This window comes from Meriones unguiculatus, assembly GCF_030254825.1.
Source record: "Meriones unguiculatus strain TT.TT164.6M chromosome 13 unlocalized genomic scaffold, Bangor_MerUng_6.1 Chr13_unordered_Scaffold_34, whole genome shotgun sequence".
Taxonomy (NCBI): Eukaryota; Metazoa; Chordata; class Mammalia; order Rodentia; family Muridae; genus Meriones; species Meriones unguiculatus.
Window position 1 is genome coordinate 1,659,413 of NW_026843646.1, and position 20,123 is coordinate 1,679,535.

General features: G+C 42.0%; 1 protein-coding gene across 1 annotated transcript; it reads left to right on the top strand.

Moving 5' to 3' along the window:
• Positions 1–2,933: 2,933 nt before the first annotated feature.
• Positions 2,934–6,315, top strand: LOC132650883 (zinc finger protein 120-like; the record flags this gene model as incomplete). The annotated part of the gene is made up of 3 exons (XM_060376217.1): positions 2,934–3,054; positions 3,264–3,324; positions 4,908–6,315. Coding segments are annotated over 3 exons (1,071 nt in total), but the record flags the coding sequence as incomplete, so codon positions are not given.
• Between the last annotated feature and the right edge of the window lie 13,808 nt (positions 6,316–20,123).

Genomic DNA, 20,123 nt, shown 5'->3' on the forward strand with positions numbered 1-20,123 from the left:
GTGCTGGCCTCTACCCATTAGGCTATCTGAGGTGTGGGGGGTTAGTTTCTGGTACTTCCTGGGATCCTATAGTGGGTCGAATACCCTTGACAGGAAGATGATTTTTCCCAAAGGAGGCCTCCTCAGCTTTTTGGGTATGGTCACTGAATGGCAGGTGTTTTTCCGGAATTGCCACAGCTCACCTCAGGTGTACAGACCTGAGTACTAATTGTGGCCTTTGTTAGTAAAGGGGGCTCTCCTCTCACCCAGAGAAGTCCTAGAGACAGCTGTGCTGCTGCTGGGTTTCTTGATGTAAATTTAGTGAGCTTGCTGCTGTAACCTGGGTGCCCTGGGGTTTGGTCAGTTTAGTTAAGGATAACTGGTTGTCCCTTGGGGCAGTATCTGGGGGTTGATATCAGGGAACCCAGGCTTCTGGAGGTCTGAGTTTGGAGCTCTCTTTCCCAGTACCCAAGTGCTAATCAGTGACACATGAGCACTACTCTCATGTGTACAGCAAGAGGCTAGAGTCTGGAGCCTGTGTATAACCAGAAACTTTTCTGGAGATAGGTGTCCTGAGGTAGGGCCAGATATTTCCTCCATCTTTGGGTTTTATCCCAACAGGAAGACCCAGTCTCTACTGTTGGGGGGGGTGTAGAGTGCACAGGCACTTGCTTGAGAATGGTGGCTCCAAGCTGGTGACTGGACAGGAACCTGGGAACTTTTTCCAAGAATATTCCCATATGTGGGGTGGTAGTGGTGGTGGTAGTGGTGGTGGGGTCAGCTGAGTGCTCTAAGCTGGGATCTGCTGTTTCCCTCCCTGTGGGTTTTCTCCCAACAGGAAAACCCAGCATCTAGTGCCCTGGGGCACACAGTTCTGTCAGTGACGAAGAGTCGGGTGGGAGGGACTGGTGGCTGGAACCCCACTCAGGGCTAGCTGCTGTGTACCCACAGGTCTACAGGACCTTTTCCAGGGATAGACTAGGTGACATTTGGTCAGTCCCACTTGCTTCCTTCCCTGTGGGGTTTTCTTGAGACTGGGACTCCCCGTCTCTGGCGCCCTGGGGTGCACAGTTTAGCCTGGGAAATTGATCAGGACATGCTTCTTGGGTCTTTTTGCTTGAAAACCCTACTCCTGCCACAACAGCCCAGGGAATTTTACAGGGATTAGCTGGGTACTCTGAGGTTGAACCCAATTGTTTTTCTCAACATTGGGTTTCTTATCACCTGGTAAATACAGTCAATGGTGTTTGGGGGCCAATAGTTCCAACAATTTGTCACTGTGCAGTCTCTGCTACCCCGCTGATCAGACACAGTGTGGGATCAGGTCTGCCATCTGGGATCTGTTTTTAATTTTTACTGAATATGAGTATTTTGATTGTATGCATGAATATGAACCTCTTGCGTGCCTGATCATCACAGTAGTCCAAAGATGTGTTCATAATTCATGAACTTATAGCAACTGATAGTAGCGGGTCCCAGTTAAACACTGACAATTGAGCCCAATTATTTGAAAGAGCAGCAAGAGCTCCTCAATGCTGAACCATCTCTCCTGTCTTATGTTGCTTATTTAAGATCATCATTTATATTGTTAATATTTTCATCTTTCTATTTTTAGCTGTTTAAACATGCATTCCCTTTTAGTAAGATCTTATTAAAGTTACAGTTTAAGCTAGGGCAGTGCAGATTTCTGGAAAATGAATACACAACTGGAGTGAGTGTATAATTCCTTGTAGAAGCTTCAGTAAAGACCTCTCAGTTATTTCAATCGTTTGTATTTGTTTGATTGACTTTTAGGGGAGGCTCTGTCTTACTATATAGGTCTGGCTGTCCTAGAACTCTTTGTATAGATCATGCTAGCATCCAATTCAATAAGATACACCTGCCTCTGCCTCCTGAGTGATGAAATTAAAGGCACAACAGAATACACACAGCTTGTCGATCATTTTTTGTTGTTAGTAATTGTTCATAAATTTCTCTGATGTGTACTTAGTACTGTCCATCTCTTAATTTCTCTGTGTGTCTCTGTCTCTCTCTTTCATTTCGCTCTCTCCTCTCTGTTGGTCTTTGTCCACATGAATTACCATGACTATTCCAAAGCTATATCCTATTCAAAAAAGTTCAGATATGATTCAGATATGACACAGTTAAACTTCATTATTCAGTTTTCTTCTAAAATGACTTAGTGATAACATTAACACTTATTTTTAATAGAAACGTTATAATCTTTATTTTAAACTATAGACTATACATGATGTAGAAAGGAAAGTGTACAAAACAATGATCAAAGAATAATCATGTGTTGTATGCCTTTTCTTTTGTCTGGTTACTCAGAAATATGATGTTATCCGCTATGATTATTGTTGCTTGCCACTCACATCATTTTTATCCATCTATTGACTGTAGTCCACTTTCCCTTCCACAAATATATGAGCCCCCCTTTTCATATACTTATATGGCACATCTCTAAGCCCTGGTGAAAACATGATATTCAGTACCATGTTGTCTTTTGACTGATGTCACCCATCTGTTCACTGTCCCCTGATATCCACATCTCATTTGTTGCTAGATAAAATATGATGACTGTGTCTTTTCCTTCCACCTGTCTCATGACAGGCTCCTGACCTACTTGCCCAAGTAACTGAAGATGATTCATAGATCACTCAAGAACCCAACTAATGGCTACGTCATACACATGTCTTACAAACTAATACAACACCTTTAACATAGGTTTTCAAAGCAAGCCTTTTGTTTCCTTTACAATCTAACCTTTAGGCTTTTTCTTCTCCCATCCTTCACCTGATTCACAGCACCCAACTCTCTAACACTAGCACTTCTGTGTCAGAAAATAAACAGAAGAAGCCCTAGAATTATATGATTATATTGCCAATGAAGTATAAATTTATATTGTTGCCACTCTTTCTTTTGTACAAATGTATGGCAAATTTTAGAATTCAGTGACCTTCGATGATGTGCATGTGAAATTTAGCCAAGAAGAGTGGGCTTTGCTGGAACCTTCCCAGAAGCAACTCTACAAAGATGTGATGCTAGAGACCTGTAAAAACCTCACTGCTATAGGTAAGACAGCATTTTTTTTCATATTTAAAATAAGGAGACAACTCTTACTTTGTTATTGATTCTCTTCTGTAATTCCAATTGAGACTGAGGAGGAATGAAGTGATTAAATCAAGCATGGTTCTAAGGGTCACAAGAAGATAGTGATTTGACTTTTGCCTTAATAATAATATATTTCAAAATAATATATATTTTCTGGTACTATATTTTAGGCTACAATTGGGAACACCATAATATTGGAGAACATTTTCAAAGTTCTACAAGTAATAAAAGGTAACTTTATGTGCACAATGATACAGATATGAATCTTAAGAAATTTTAATGTGTCCTGGAAGTTTGTTTGTCTGTTTGTTGGCTGCTTTTTTTTCTGTTTTCGAAATAGTTTTTGTTTTCTGTGTAGCTGTGGCTTGGCTTAGACTTGCTTATTAGACCAGAATGACCTCAACATCACACAGATCTGCCTGCTTCTGCCTCCACAAGTGCTGGAATTAAAGGCATGTACCAGCACAGCTGGCTGTGTCCTAGAAGTTTTAAAGAAAAGCAACAGTGTACAAACAATACTGCTTTAAGTGTACTGATGATCATTAAAATCTAACAATTCCATGTACTTCAATGTCAGGTATCTGATTTGGGTTTGCAAGGCACTCCCCTAAGATAGAAGAAAACAAAATAATATTGTAATTGAAAATACCATTTGAATCATATGGACATTACAGTTACTGACTTGAACTGCCAATATGATTAGTCTCATTCTATCTAATCAGATATTGTAAGAGGTATACATATTGAATAAGTGATCAGTATGTGTCCAAAACCTTCTAATGAGCAAATATTTCATAGGACAACCAGTGTTACTCATATTCATGCAGTAACACTGTAAAGTTTAGTGAAAGGTGCAGCTTATGAGAATCAAGAATATTGTTGAGGAGAAACATTAATCACTATATGACATGTCTATGATGAACAAAAAACAAACTGTTAATTCAATGTGGGAATCTTTTATTATTCTTGTAAATTAAACTGGTATATCATATGTCAAAATGCTTTTGTGACACATGAGCATAGGGATATTGATAGAAGCAGTGTCCCTCTCTTTCTCCAAGAACAATTCTTTTTGTAGAAGTCTGCACTGTGAATAAATTTTCTGAATGTGATAAGTGGTTACTGTTAATTGATTTTGCAACTTAACTGAGAATTCATCAGCAAACTCATACTGCTGAAAATACCTACAAATACTAGGAATTTGGAACTTCTTCTGATTGTCCTTGCTCACTTTGTAAATGAAGTATCATTCATACAGTACAAAAATTTTTGAATGGGATTGCTGTGGTAAAACTCTGAATTCTAACAATACTATTCATATATAGGAGAAAACCTCTTATAGAAAAAATGATGCTACAAAAATGAATCACATAACAAATGCTCTTACCATCACAGGGATTTTCAAAAATACCCATAATGAAGGCGAATACCATGAAAGTAAATAAAGTGATAAAACTTTAAAATTTGATTCTTCTTTACCATTACACCAAATTATGAAATTAATTCATATAGATAAATATATTTATTAGTGTAATGAAATGTAAATCTTTTACATGTGCCAATTAGCTTTGCAGGCATGAAAGCAGTCATAAAGGAGAGAATCCCTTTGAATGCACTCTATGTGGTAAAGCCTTCCCCTATACCACTGTCCTCATGTGGCATAAAAGAACACACACAGGAGAGAAGTCTTATAAATGTAATCAATGTGGTAAAGGCTTTGCAACAAACAGTCATCTCACGCGGCATAAAAGAACACATACTGGAGAGAAACTTTATGAATGTAATCAGTGTGGTAAAGCCTTTGCACAAAACAGTGATCTCATACGGCATAAAAAAACACACACTGGAGAGAAACCTTATGCATGTAATGAGTGTGGTAAAGCCTTTGCACAAATCAGTACTCTCTTAAGCCATAAAAGAACACACACTGGAGAGAAACCTTATGAATGTAACCAGTGTGGTAAAGCATTTGCACAAAACAGTACTCTCTTAAGCCATAAAAGAACACACACTGGAGAGAAACCTTTTGAATGTAATGAGTGTGGTAAAGCCTTTGCAAAAAGCAGTATTCTCTTAAGCCATAAAAGAACACACACTGGAGAGAAACCTTATGAATGTAACCAGTGTGGTAAAGCCTTTGCAGAAAACAGTACTCTCTTAAGCCACAAAAGAACACACACTGGAGAGAAACATTATGAATGTACCCAGTGTGGTAAAGCCTTTGTACGAAACAGTGCTCTCATAAGCCATAAAGGAACACACACTGGAGAGAAGCCTTATGAATGTAACCAGTGTGGTAAAGCCTTTGCACAAAACAGTGCTCTCATACAGCATAAAAGAACACACACTGGAGAGAAACCTTATGAATGTAACCAGTGTGGTAAAGCCTTTGCACAAATCAGTACTCTCTTAAGCCATAAAAGAACACACACTGGAGAGAAACCTTATGAATGTAACCAGTGTGGTAAAGCCTTTGCACAAATCAGTACTCTCTTAAGCCATAAAAGAACACACACTGGAGAGAAACCTTATGAATGTAACCAGTGTGGTAAAGCCTTTGCAGAAAACAGCAATCTCATACGGCATAAAAGAACACATACTGGAAAGAAACCTTATAAATATACTCAACATGATAAAGCCCTTGCACAACAGAGTAGTCTCCGAAAACATGAAAAAACACACATTGGAGAGAAACCTTGTTAAGGTAATTAGTGTGATAAAGCCTTTCCATTTAACAGTCATCTCCTAAGACAACAACACATTCTGGAGGGAAACCATATGAATATAACTGTGTGGTAAAGCCTTTGCACATAATGTCTCCTAATACATAAAGGAACACATACTGGAAAGAAGCTGTCTGACTGTAACCAATGTGAAAAAACTTTTGGACTTCAGAATAATCTCCATACTCATGAAAGAAATCCTAATGGACAGAAAGCCTGTGAGTGCTTTTAACATGGTGAAACCATTCCACATTTGTATAATCTTCATCATCATGAAAGGATTCATAATGGAGGAAAACTTATGAATGTGTTAAAATGGTGAGGCTTTTCACAAATCTAGAGCCATCATCATCATAAAAGTATCCTTACTAGAGAGGAATTCTGTGACTATAAGCAATATGGAAAGGCCTTTGTGTTCTTTGGTCTACTGAGATCCAGCAGAACTGAAAAACCAGCTCAATGGAACTGACCTCCCTTTTCTGAAGGGGAAAGGGAATAGGGGCAATAGGAATAGAGGGTAGTACTGGGGGAGGGAAGAGTGGGGGACTATGATTGGAATTTAAAGTAAATAAACTTATTTTTAAAAAGAATACAATGAATGGTGAATATCAATTACATGCAACAGTATTATATAATAAGGTGTTTATGGAAGACTTATTGATAATCTTGATTCTCACCATTTACTGTTTTCAGTTGCCTCACTTTACACAAGAAACTTTGAGTCCAGTGGATGAATATGTAGGGAATGGTGAACTAACACCAGCCAGGAAGTTCTCTGAGAGTATCACAACAGTGGTAGCCTGAAGAAGTTTCTTTGCGTGCATATACCTATGGTTCCAGGGGTTCTATTGAAAACCATCACAACCCAGACTGAATTTTGAGATGTGAGGGAGGAGGCTTTCTCTTCCATGTATGACCCTGCTGCTGGCCTAGTTGTAAAACCATGGCAAGGGTGTGTTTTCTCTGCCTGACTTCATCTGGAGAGTGCCTTTAGACATAGATGCCACCAACCAAAATTGATACATGGCCTTTGACACAGATCCCTGATAACTCCCCTCCCTTCAAATATAGGTTAATTAGGTTCCATGTTCTTTTTCACATGATAGGAATGTGCTGTTTAATGCAAATCAAGCATCCTTGAAGTGCCCTGTTTTAAAAAATTATCTACACTTATTTTAGAGCATCCCAGTCACTCCCCAAGGGGTACATACCCTCTGTTTTCTAGAATTAAAGTTGAACTTACTTTCTAAAGTTGAACTTACTTTCCCCGAGTATTCTGATCTTTGTTATGCTTTGGTGGCTTCCAAGCTTTATACCTCATCTTCTGGGCCTCCTTCCTTCCTGGGCTGGTGGGAAACAGCCTCCAGGCAGCAAGAGAACCACGTTCTCTGAAATGCTTGTGAAAAAAAATGTTTCACACTTCATAGCATTTCAAATTTCACATGTTTCTTGATGTGAGATGGTAAATCAAACAGTGTCTTGGGGGTGGGACTCTCTAAAATGAGTTATACCTATTGTTTAGTTCACAGTAAGCTTGCAGGCAAGGTTCATGGTATGAAATCTTCTGATGTGAGCACAGTGGCCTATGCAGAAGTAATAAGAGCAGAAATTTTATTTCCCTGATTTTAATAGCTGAGTAGTGTTCTGATAATGTGTGGATGGATGGGAGAGGAGGGGAACTCCCCCTATGAGAGGATTAGGGGAAAGGGTTTGGGGGAAAGAGGGAAGAAGTGTGGGACCAGTAGGAGTTGAGGGAGTGACCTTTAAAAGGGGTATACAACGAATAAATTGTGAAAAAATAAAAATGATTAATAACATACAAATTAATTAGAAAAGCAAAACGACAGCAAAAATTTGAGTCCAGTCTGGGTACCCACCCTCCCTCAAAGAAAAGAAAGAAGATATAAAGAAAGCAAAGAAAAATAGAATCTTTGTCTTTGCCACCTTTCTTCCTTGTGAGCTCATTTTTTAATCATTACCTAGTGGAGACCAAACTGCTCAGTCTGAAGTTTATATTTCCATAGATGTAGGTTTCATACCTGGAACAAAAGGCAGAGGTTCATATTTAACATATCAATACAGAATTAGCTGCCAATTTTTTCCCAGCAATCCCTCAGTTCTTCCATGTTTTACGGTCCTCAAGGCTGGCATAGCCCACCCAATACCCTGAATTCATACCTCCCTGCAAGTTCACACCTCCTACCATGCTCACACCTCCCTGGACGCTCTCATCTACCACACTCACACCTCCCTGCACGTTCATACCTTCTTGCATGTTCACCCTTCCCTACAGGTTCAAATCTCCCTGCAAGTTCACACCTCCTACTACACTCACACCTCCATTCATGCTCACACCTCCTACAAGGCTCACACCTTCTTGCCCGCTCACATCTCCTTGCACGGTCACACCTCCCTACATGTTCACACATCCCCACACGCTCACACATCACCACATGCTCACATCTCCCTGCAAGTTCATACCTCCTACCATGCTCACATCTCCCTGCATGCTCACACCTCCCTGTATGCTCACACCTCCATGCACACTCATGCCTCCCTGCACAGTCACACCTATCTGCACATTCACACCTACCTGCACATTTACACCTCCCTACATGTTCAAAACTCCTTGCAGGCTCACACCTCCCTGCATGTTCACACCTCTCTCACACCTCCATGCAAGTTTACACCTTCTAGCATGCTCACACCTCCCTTGATGCTCACACCTACAAGGCTCACATCCCCCTGCATGCTCAAACCTCCCTGCATGCTCACATATCCCTGCACGTTCACACCTTCTACCATGCTCACAGCTCCCTGCAGGCTCACACCTCCCTGCATGCTAACACCTTTGTGCACATTCACACCTCTGTGCAGGTTTGCACCTCTCTACATGTTCACACCTCCCTGCAGGCTCACATGTCCCTACATGTTCATACCTCCCTACAAGCTCACACCTCTCTTCAAGTTTACAGCTTCTACCATGCTCACACCTCCCTGCACACTCTCTCCTACAAGGCTCACACCTCCCTGGATGCTCACACCTACTATGCTCACAGCTCCCTGCATACTTACAGTTCCCTGCACATTCACACATCCTTGCACATTCACACCTCCCTGTATGCTCACACCTCCCTGCAAGTTCACACCTTATATCATGCTCACACCTCCCTGCATGCACACACCTACCTGCACATTCACAGCTCTGTGCACATTCATACCTCTCTACATGTTCACACCTCCCTGCATGCTCACACCTCACTGCACGCCCACTCCTCCTACAAGCCTCACACCTCTCTGGATGCTCATAAGTACTACGCTCACAGCTCCCTGCACACGTACACCTCCTTGCATATTCACACCTTTCTACATGTTCACACCTCCCTAAAACTTCACACCTTCTTCCATGCTCACACCTCCCTGCAAGTTCACACCTCCTACCATGCTCTCACCTCCCTGCATGCTCACAACTCCCTGAAGATTCACACCTCCTTGCACCTTCACACCTCCCTACAGGTTCACAACTCCCTGCAGGTTCACACCTCATACCATGCAAACACCTCCCTGCAATTTCACACCTCATACCATGCTCACACCTCCCTGCATGCACACACCTCATACCATGCTCACACCTCCCTGCATGCACACACCCACCTGCACATTCACAGCTCCGTGCACATTTACACCTATCTACATGTTCACACCTCCCTGCACATTCACATATACCTGCATGTTCACAACTCCCTACAAGCTCACACCTCCCTGCAAGTTCACTCCTCCTACCATGCTCACACCTCACTGCACACTCACTCCTCCTACAAGGCTCACACCGCCCTGGACGCTCACACCTACCATGCTCATGGCTCTCTGCATGCACACACCTCCTTGCATGCTCACACTTCCTGCATGCTCACACCTCCTTGCATGTTCACCCATCCCTACATGTTCACATCTCCCTGCAGGTTCACACCTCATGCCATGCTCACAACTCCCTGCAAGTTCACACATCCTACCATGCTCATACCACCCTGCATTCTCACACCTCCTATGAGGCTCACGCCTACTTGCCTGCTCACACCTCCCTGCATGCTCACACCTCCCTGCACATTCACGCCTCCTTGCATGTTCACACCTCCTACCATGCTCACATCTCCCTACACGCTCACCCCTCCCTGCATGCTCAAACCTCCCTGGACACTCACACCTCCTACAACGCCCACACCTCCTTGCACGTTCTCACCTCTGCATTCTCACACTTCCCTGCATGCTCACACCTCCCTGAATGCTCACACCTCCCTGCACATTCACACCTCTTTGCATTTTCACACCTCCCTACATGTTCACACCTCCCTGCAAGTTCACACCTCCCAACATGCTCACACCTCCCTGCAAGTTCACACCTCCCTTCAAGCTCACAACTCCCTGAATGCTCATAACTCCCTGAATGCTCACACCTCACTGCATGCTCTCACCTCCCTGCATGCTTACACCTCCATTTTGGATCTCCCCTGTTGACAACTTTTGACTCGAAGTGCATGTTATCAGACCAAAAAAATAAAAATATTCTCAGACAATAGAATATAGTTGTTTTCTGGTTCCACCTCCTTGTGATTCTTTCAAACCTGTAACCACAAGTCAGTTTCTGTGTCTAATATAGAGGGGATGTTCTCGGAAGTAGAAAATAGGCGGATCCTGTCTCTTAGACAGTCTGGTAGTTCATGTGTTTTTTATTGAGAATTTTAGACCACTTACTGAATTATTGTTGAAAGATGTATGCTGATTCCTGTCATGTTCATGACCTCATGCTGTTTTCTTGGGCTGATTCAACCACCTCACGTCCCAGGGGAACGTCTTTAAGCACCTTGTGATGTCTCAGATGTGTTAATTCTTCTCCTTAGGTGGAGGCATTCCTCCTCATTTTCTCTACTGACCCGTCTCTGGACACATCAAATCTTTTCATATGTGTTTATCCTAAACGAATATCCCTCTCTCAGTTTTAATACATACCATTGCAGATGATAACGTCTTTGCTAACAATGACGGTGTCCAAGGAGTCAGGCTCGGTGTTTTGATTTCCTTCTGAGTTTAAAGTTGATGTATTATTCTAGCAGGCTCGCCACCTTTGTAAGCTCGTTCATCTTTCTCCATTCAAGGTTTAATAACATTTTTAATTTTGTGTTTCTAATGTTTTAACTAAAATACATTGTTAAAATTCACATAACAATCTCTCTTTCTCTCTCTCCGTTTGTTTCGGGAGGATTCCAGGGTTCATGATAATATTAGGGACAGGACTTTAGCTCTTGACCACCAACAACTGGTCAGGAAGTATCACCAGGAAAAAAAAAAAGAAATGGCGGAGGGAGCCTAGGATTCTCCTCTAGGAATAAGTAAAAATCAGCTGCTGGCCCAAACCGGAAAGCTTGGTAAACAGGTTTGATCTGAAATTAGCTCCTGTGAAGGAGAGGACTTCTGCAGGAGCCATCTCCTGGGCTGGTGAGGAGACCAGGCCCCCTGTGGGAGGAGCCATCACCTGGGCTGGTGAGGAGATCCCGCCCCCTGTGGGAGGAGCCATCTTCTGGGCTTGTGGCGAGACCAAGGCCCCTGTGGATGGAGCCAGCCCTGGGCGGCTGGTCCACTGCCTCTGCATCAGCTCCCGCCTTCCTTCACTTCCATCACCGGCTGGGGTTTGGTCATCTGATTATCATCATCTGATTATCATCATCTGATTATTATTATCTGATTATTATTATATTATCCTTTGAACATTATTATCTGATATTATTATTATCTCTTCATTATTGTAATCTAATCATTATTATTTGATATTATCAACTGATTACCATTATGATTATCCGTTTATTATTATTTGTATATTATGATATGGTTATTATCTGATTATGATTATTATCTGATATTATTATCATTATCTGTTTATTATTATAATCTGTTTATTATTATGTGATTATTATTATCTGGCTAGTATTATCTGGTTATTATTATTTGATTATTATTATGTGATTATTATTATCTGATCATTATTATCTGTTCATTATTATTATCTGATTATGATTATGTGTTTATTATCATTTTCTTATTATTATTATCTGATATTATTATCATCTGATCATTATTATTATCATCTGATCCTTATTATCTGTTTATTATTACCTGTTTATTACCATCTGATTATTATCATCTGGTTCATATCGGTTTATTATTATCTGTTTATTATCATTATCTGATTATTATTACCTGATTTTTATCATTTATTGGTAATTTTGTCTGTTTACTATTATTATTTTATTATTGTCACTTTCTTGTGTGTGAGAAGTGCGAGGGGCCCTTTCCCAGCTTTCCTCAGAGCCGCCTTCTGCCACCATCACTGTCACTGTCGCAATCACCATCGCCCTCCATCCCTGGATGTGGAGTGGACACAGGAGTCCTGTCCCCTCTGCACAGCACTCTGGTATCTCTCTGTCTCTGTCTCTCTGTCTCTCTGCCTCTCTGTGTCTCTCTGTCTCTGTATCTGTCTCTGTTTCTGTTACTGTGTCTGTGTCTGTCTCTGTCTCTCTCTGTCTCTGTCTCTCTGTGTCTCTGTTGGTCTGTGTTTCTGTCTCTGACTCTCTGTCTCTGTCTCTGTCTCTCTCTGCCTCTATCTGTCTCTCTCTGTCTGTCTCTGTCTCTCTGTCTCTGTCTATCTCTCTGTGTCTCTCTCTGTCTCTGTCTCTCTATGTCTCTCTGTCTTTCTGTTTCTCTCTGTGTGTCTCTCTGTCTCTGCATCTCTGTCTCTGTCTCTCTGTATCTGTCTCTCTCTCTGTATCTGTCTCTGTGTCTCTGTCTCTCTGTCTCCATCTCTGTCTCTGTGTATGTCTGTTTCTCTCTGTCTCTGTCCCTGTCTCTGCCTCTGTCTGTCTCTGTCTCTCTGTCTTTCTGTATCTCTGTCTCTGGGTGTGTCTCTGTCTCTCTGTCTGTCTCTCTGTCTTTCTGTATCTCTGTCTCTGGGTGTGTCTCTGTCTCTCTGTCTGTCTCTCTGTTTCTCTGTCTCTCTCTGTCCCTGTCTCTCTGTCTCCCTCTGTATCTCTATCTCTGTATCTCTGTCTCTGTGTCTCTGGCTCTCTGTGTCTCTGGCTCTGTGTCTCTGATTCTCTGTCTCTCTGTGTCTGTCTCTTTTTTCTCTCTGTCTCTCCTTGTCTGTGAACCCTGAGTATTCAAGCTCATTTAAATATATTTGAATGTGTTTGACTTTATTTTAATACACGGGTATTTGAATAAATTTGAATATATTTAAATACATTACGCGATGCACTGGAATGTGCTGTGGAGCTCAAAGGACGCCCTTCCAGGCCAGTCCCTCCCAGCTCCTCAGAGGTCACCTCCTGGAGGTTGGTCTGATGGTAAGCGTTCGGCCCTCTGGGTAACCTGCCTGAGGGGTCACATGGGGGTCCTTGTACTGCGACCTGGAGGATGGTAAACATGTTATTAGTACGTTATAATGATAACGATGTGTTATCAGCTCCTTCTCTCTGGGCTCCCTCCGCGCAGGCAATGGACTTAACCCTATGTGCAAATCCTTCAGTCCTCTGTGCACTCATTCATTCATTCACTCATTCATTCATTAATTCATTCTCCTCCTCCTTCTCTTCCTCCTACTTCTCCTCCTTCTCCTCCTTCTCCTTCTCCTCTTACTTCCTCCTCTTTTTCCTCCTCCTTCTCCTTCTCCTCCTCCTTCTCCTCCTTCTTCTCCTCCTTCCTCTTCTCCTCCTTCTCCTTCCTCCTCTTTTTCCTCCTCCTTTTCCTTCTCCTCCTCCTCCTTTTTCTCCTCCCTCCTCCTTTTTTTCCTCCTCCTCTTACTTCCTCCTCTTTTGCCTCCTCCCTCTTCTTCTCCTCCTCCTTCTCTTTCTCCTCTTCCTCCTCTGCCTCCAGAATCCAGGAAGCATCTTAAAGTCTTGGGGAGACAATTGAAAGGTCTGATACCCCTTCCTCTCCTCCACCCCCGGAGTGTGTCTAACTGTGACCTTCTCCTCACTTACCCCTGCACAGCGTTCTTCTCTCACAAGGTGGAACACAAGAGACCCACAACGGTAGGAGCTTCCAGAGGACAAGGACGCTGCCAAGTGAGTCCAAACCCGGTGGGGGCTGCCGGCTGGGGGAGGGAGGAGAGGGGAAGGTGGTGAGTAGGTTTCTGCAGCGTTCTGGAGCTCAGGGAGGCGTGAGTTCGAGGCCATCCTGGTCCACAGAGCAAGTCCGGGACTTGGCTGGAGCCACAAAGAGAGACCCTGTCTCGAAATAATTCACAAGCAATTGGGGCAGCCTGGAATTATTTATTTCTCTCTTTCTCTCCTTCCTTCCCTCCCTCCTTCCTTCCTTCCTTCCTTCCTTCCTTCCTTCCTTCCTCCCTCCCTCCTTCACTCCCTCCTTCTTTCCCTCCCATCCCTTTCTCTTCATCCTTCTTTCTCTCCCTCATTCCCTCCTTCCTTCCCTCCCTTCTTCCCTCCATCCTTCCTTCCTCCCTCCTTCCTTCCTTTCATATCAAAAAGGGGGCAGGCCAAAGGTAGCCAAAACAAATGTAAAACTCCCGGTACAAGATGCCTAGCATATCCTTAAATGCTAAAAGGGAAAGTGAGTTTATATAAAGTTTGGCTATAAAGGCCCATCCTGTGCAAAAGGGGGCAAGCCAAAAAATAGTCACAACCAATGTAAAACTGAGGTACAATATGCCTGTGGTATGCTTAAATGCTAAAGGTAAGAGGGAGTTTAAATAAAGTTTGGCTATAAAGGCATAACTTCCCATTCTATATTAAAAAAGGGGATAGGACAAATAGCTACAGCATATATAAAAACCTAGGCCTAAACCTTTAAACAGGTACAGGATACCTAGGGTATGCTTAAATTCTAAATTAAAAAGGAGTTTATATAAAGTTTATTTAAAACATGCCTTTTCTGTTGCTCAAGGCAACCGGCTTGTCTCTCTAATGGAAGACCTCTCGGGAGATAGGTAGCAGCTTGGCCTAATACAACACTTACCCAAGATCCCCCAAAAAGATACTTTGATCTATCCAACATTGTTTTTATTTCAACATGATAATGATTGTATGTTCAATAATAATGGTAACTTATATTGTTGATCCCTTTACATGGAAACAATTCTCAACCTGACTGAGACATAAAAATATGTCTCCAGTCAAAACATCAACAATACATGGCCAATAAATCCTTGGCTATAATATCTTCAAAAATTCATTATGCCATTATTTTATTTGGCATAGTTAAAATTGGCTTACAGTTTAGTTTCATCCTGCACATCTCATACATTTATAATTTTAGAACTGTATGATACTTGTGAGAAATTATATGTATGCAGAACAAAAGGACTGGACACTGGAGATGCTGGACGAAACCTGACAGAATCCTCCTTCCAGCATGCTGAGAATTTAACATATTTGTTCTAGTCTCTCGCATGTTCCAGCATTCTGCTTGTTCCTGCCTCAAATGCTTCAATATTTCAATATTATTTGGTGATATTTGACACCAAAAAAAAAAATAGGGCTTCTTCTTCAGACTATGTTATCTAAACTGAAATTTCTAGGTTAAGTGTATGAGGGAACATACAGGGTAAGGGTAGGGTAAGCAGTCAGGAGGCAGAGTTAGGAGGATCACATTTCCAGAAACATTTTTAAGAAGGAATTATGGTATTAATTTGTTAGTCCCATCATTCTTTCACTCTTATTTTCTTTCTTTATTTCTTCCAATCTATCTATCTATCTATCTATCTATCTATCTATCTATCTATCTATCTACCTATCTATTTATTATGTAGTTTTCGGCCTGCATGTACACCTGCACTCCATAAGAGGGCACCAGATCTCACTATAGATGGTTGTGAGTCACCATGTGGTTGCTGGGAATTGAACTCAGGACCTTTGGAAGAACAACCTATGCTCTTATCATCTGAGCCCAGCCCTGGTCCCACTTTTTTTTAGCTCATGTTCCATAAATTTTCTAAAACATAAATGAATGTGTAATGAGCATCTGTAGAAGGAGGCATTGTTTTTCAAGGAAGGAAATGAAGTGTCTTAATTTCATTAAGAAATGTCTTAATGATTCTTTATTATGGTCACACATAAGTTTAAACAAATACTGCTGAGTTCATCTCAAGGGCTCATGTCACCATATGGTGAATTAAATTTATCATTGTATTTTCAGGACGATAATTATTTCTTACCTATGACCACTAGGAAGCTGTATGCTGCCTTAGCAATGACTGAGTAAACAGCAGCTTTTAAGAGGGAGGTGGGGAGGCCAGCCTTAAACTTGTGATCCTTTTGTCTCAGCCTTCTGAATGCTGAGGTTCCAGGCTTGGGCTGCTAAAGTGAGAACAGTGAAGCAGATAGTACATTTATCTGTTTTGTGTGTGTGGGGGATTATCACATTTTAACATTTCCAAACTTTGTATGCATAACGTATCTCCCACATAATAAAATACTTAAATGTATCGCTCTGCCATGTCAGGCAACTCCTAACCAACTGTAATTCCAACTCCAGGGAATCCAGTGTCCTCTTCTCTCCCACATGGAAACACACACACACACACTATACACAAACATATGTCTCTTTTAAAAAGTAAATGTGCAATCATCCTCACAACTAGAAAAGCACATTTTTTTAAGAGGTGCCAATGAGAGGCACTGTGGTAATGTGGCCTCGACAGGCAGAATATTTTGTCAAGTGTTTCACACCTTTCTTCTTCAGTAGAAGGATTTCACATATTCTCTTTACAAAATAAAAATAGAACCCTGTGTCTCACCACAACCCCCGCCCTATGGATCTTTTGTAGTTTTTCCTGCCTTCTTTGATTTCTATAAAAACAGTTCATAATAACTGTCTACCTTTCTGAGACCAGGCCTGTTTTTCACTGGGAGAGTTGGCACTCATTAAAGAAAGTGTGGCAGGGATCCCAGAATTTCTTTTTCAGGGAGCAAGGACTTGCTGGGCCCTGGCTGAGCAGAAGAATTTAAACTGGGCACATTTAAACTGGGATTATGTAAATTTAAGCTGTGGCTGTGGGGTCAATAAAATAGCTTTACTTACTAATCTTCTTTTTTCCCCCTCCTAAGAACTGTAAATCCCATCTGTTTATTTTTACACATATGACTGTTTTGCCTACGTGAAAAGGTGTACCTGTGTACCAAGTGGATGCGTGGTGCCTGAAGAGACCAGAAGAGGGAGCTGAATCCCCTGGAACTGGAGTTACAGATGGGGTGAGCTACCAGGTGGGAAACACACCTGATCCTTTGCAAGAACAAGTGCTTTTAACCCCGAGCCTTTTCTGTAGCCCCAGAACTATGAAAGGCATCCATGATCTCGTCCTCAGTGTTGTGGCTTATTGGTAGAAATCTTCTCACAATATTGACTGTAAGTGTAGAAGGCAGTCACCGACATTTCTGGGTTCCCATGAAAACTCTGCAACTACCTTGACCTTGCCCACGGTGCTATAGGAGTCAGTCAGGAAAGTGGCTAAGACACTGCAGAACACCAACACACTGGGTGTCAGGAACCTGGCTTCTGTAGATCAGTCAGGAAAGCTCTAGCCAGAAAAATCACAGTGGACACTCATCAGTGAAAGGACAACTGAGTATCCCAGAACACAGTAGAAAGCAGGAGTTGTGTCCTTGTTGAACATGACAATTGCCATGGCCCGGAGGCATAGATTCAGGTCACTCCAAATTACACATTCCCATGTGGAGGCAATCCCATTAAATATATATACTATCAGAAGAGCCATAAATGCTCTTCAGTTAGACCTTAGAAAAGTGGGTTATGGCAAAACAGGAAACTCAGCTATGGGCCTCCAATACCATAAGGTGAAATTCTTAACAACCGGTCTGGAAGAAGCTTGTGTTCTATTTAGCATGACCCTACAGGTATTCATCAGTCCTAAGACACTAGGTCCAACCAAGAGGCTGGCAAAGAATGGCAAATAGGGGCTAAAGATGGCCAAAGACAAATTGTTATCAGGCTCTGGACACATCAACATCTCCACATCACTCCAGTTCTGATGGGTTAGTCAGACTCTGTAGACACAGAGCCTCTGTGGGCATTCTCATTCCCATGATTAGGTGGGCGGTCAGGTTCAGGGTATGCAACTCTTTTAACATGGGAGAGAAATTCCCAGCAAACTTCACAGACAACAAGTTGAATCCAAGAGCAAATGAGAAGGATGATAGGCTATTGATACCAGCAACTGCCTCAGTGTTCCTGAATTATAGCATTAACTACAGACACACACATATAGCAGAATTCTTTCTCTGTCTGTCTGTCTCTATCTCTCTGTCTCCCTTTCTTTCTCTCTCTCTCAAACATATACACCCTAAATGACTCATGAACAGAGCCTCAGAGTGGCTTGTTGGGTGACACAGATGACTGTGCTGTGGTGGCCAATGTAGAATAAATAGTAGAGGAAGCAGTAGCAGCAGATAATCAAGGGATGGCTTAGAATTCTGGGATTGCCCTTGGCCAGGAAAGGCTTAGTACTTCACAAATTTATTTAAACCACAGCGGTGATAGCAAAGAAGCACAGAAATGCACCAACCCTAGACCAGAAAATGCTAAATGGCAGGCCAGATCATTAGTTTGGGGAGGTGGATTTATGTCACGGGCACACACTTTCATATTTCAGAAAGAAGAAATTGTCAGGCTCCAATCTTCCAGAAATCAATAAAATGGTTGAAGTGCCTAATGTTATTAATAAAAGGAGCAAAGAAAAAACATGAGGAAAACATGGGTGCAGAGATACAGATATTCGCTCACACAGAAATACCATGAAAGCATGAAACCAGAAGCCACAGGCATACAAAAGAAGTGAATATATATTGTAGCCTTGACAACCCACAAATATGCCCTTGAATATTTCTGCTGCCATCTGTTGCCGCTTATGGTGCTAACCGATTAGTTTGTTTTTTTTTGGCCCTTTGGAGAAAGAAAACTATCTTTAAAATTTATTATTATTATTTAAAGAGGTAGTGAGTGTTCTGTTTTGGAGAAAGGGGATCTTTTTTTTTGAAAATATATTATTTGTAGAGTATTCTGCCTGCATACCAGAAAAAAAGTGCCAGATCTCTCTATAGATGGTTGTGAGCAGCCACGTGGGTGCTGGAAATAGAACTCAGGATCTTTGGAAGAGAAGCCTGTGCTCTTAAGCTCTGTGACGTCTCTCCAGCCCCCTCATTTATTATTATATTATTATTTAATATTTATTGATTCATTTTACATCCCTGTCGTAGACCCTTCCCTCCTCTCCTCCTGGTTCTACTCTCCCTGTTTCCCCTATCACTCCTCACCTGGCTCCTCAGAGAAGGGGATCATCCCCTCCCCTGTGTCCACCCACCCATGCCATTATATCAAGGCACATCAGGACTCAGTGAATCCTCTTGCCCTGTGGTGTGGCAAGGTAGCCCCAACAGGGGAATGTGATAGAAAAGCTAGCTTGTGGGTCAGGGTGCATTCATATGTGTGTTGGTCCTGCTGTGTTTAAAAGGCCTTCTTACCCTCCTGTCCTTCATCCTCTTTGGTGTTTACACTCTGCACAGAGTTCCTTGAGCCCTTAGGGGAGGGAATTGCTGGAGACATCTCATTTAGAGTGGAATGGTCCAAGGCCTCTCACTGTCTGAGAATCAACTGGATGTGGGTCTCTGTATTTGTTCCTATCTGCTGCAGGAAGAAGTATTCTATGATGGCTGAACAAGGCACCGATCTGTGAATACAGCTGTGCTCCTTTAGCACAACTATAGCATTTACATTTTTCTGATGTCCCTGACCTGTGTAGACTTAGGCTCCTGGCCACCCAAGCCATGTTGGATCAAGGCTCCTTTTCATGGAGTGGGCCTCCTGAAACTCAACCAAATATTAATTGGTCACTTTCATGAAATTTGTGCCACAAGTGCACCAGTAAATCTTGTAGGCAGGTTACCATTGGAAAGTGAAGGGTTGGTGTGTACTTTCCTCTTTAGGTGGACTATGGTGAATGTTAAGGGGAACACGAACACCCACAAGCATACATGCCATGTCTTCAATGTCTTATGTATTGTTGAAAAAGCAGGCACTTGAGAATAACTATAAAGTTATGCTCCAAGAATCTGATAGTTGGTGGAAATTCAACTTTCAGGAGTTAGCATGGCACCTCTTCATTTTCCTAGTTCCTCCTGTATTCTGTTATTTTCAGATATTTCAGACCGAACAAAAAGCATCTTTTCAGGCTGGAAATGGACTGTAGTTTTCAGGTTAGATATAGCAATAGCATAAAATTTGGTC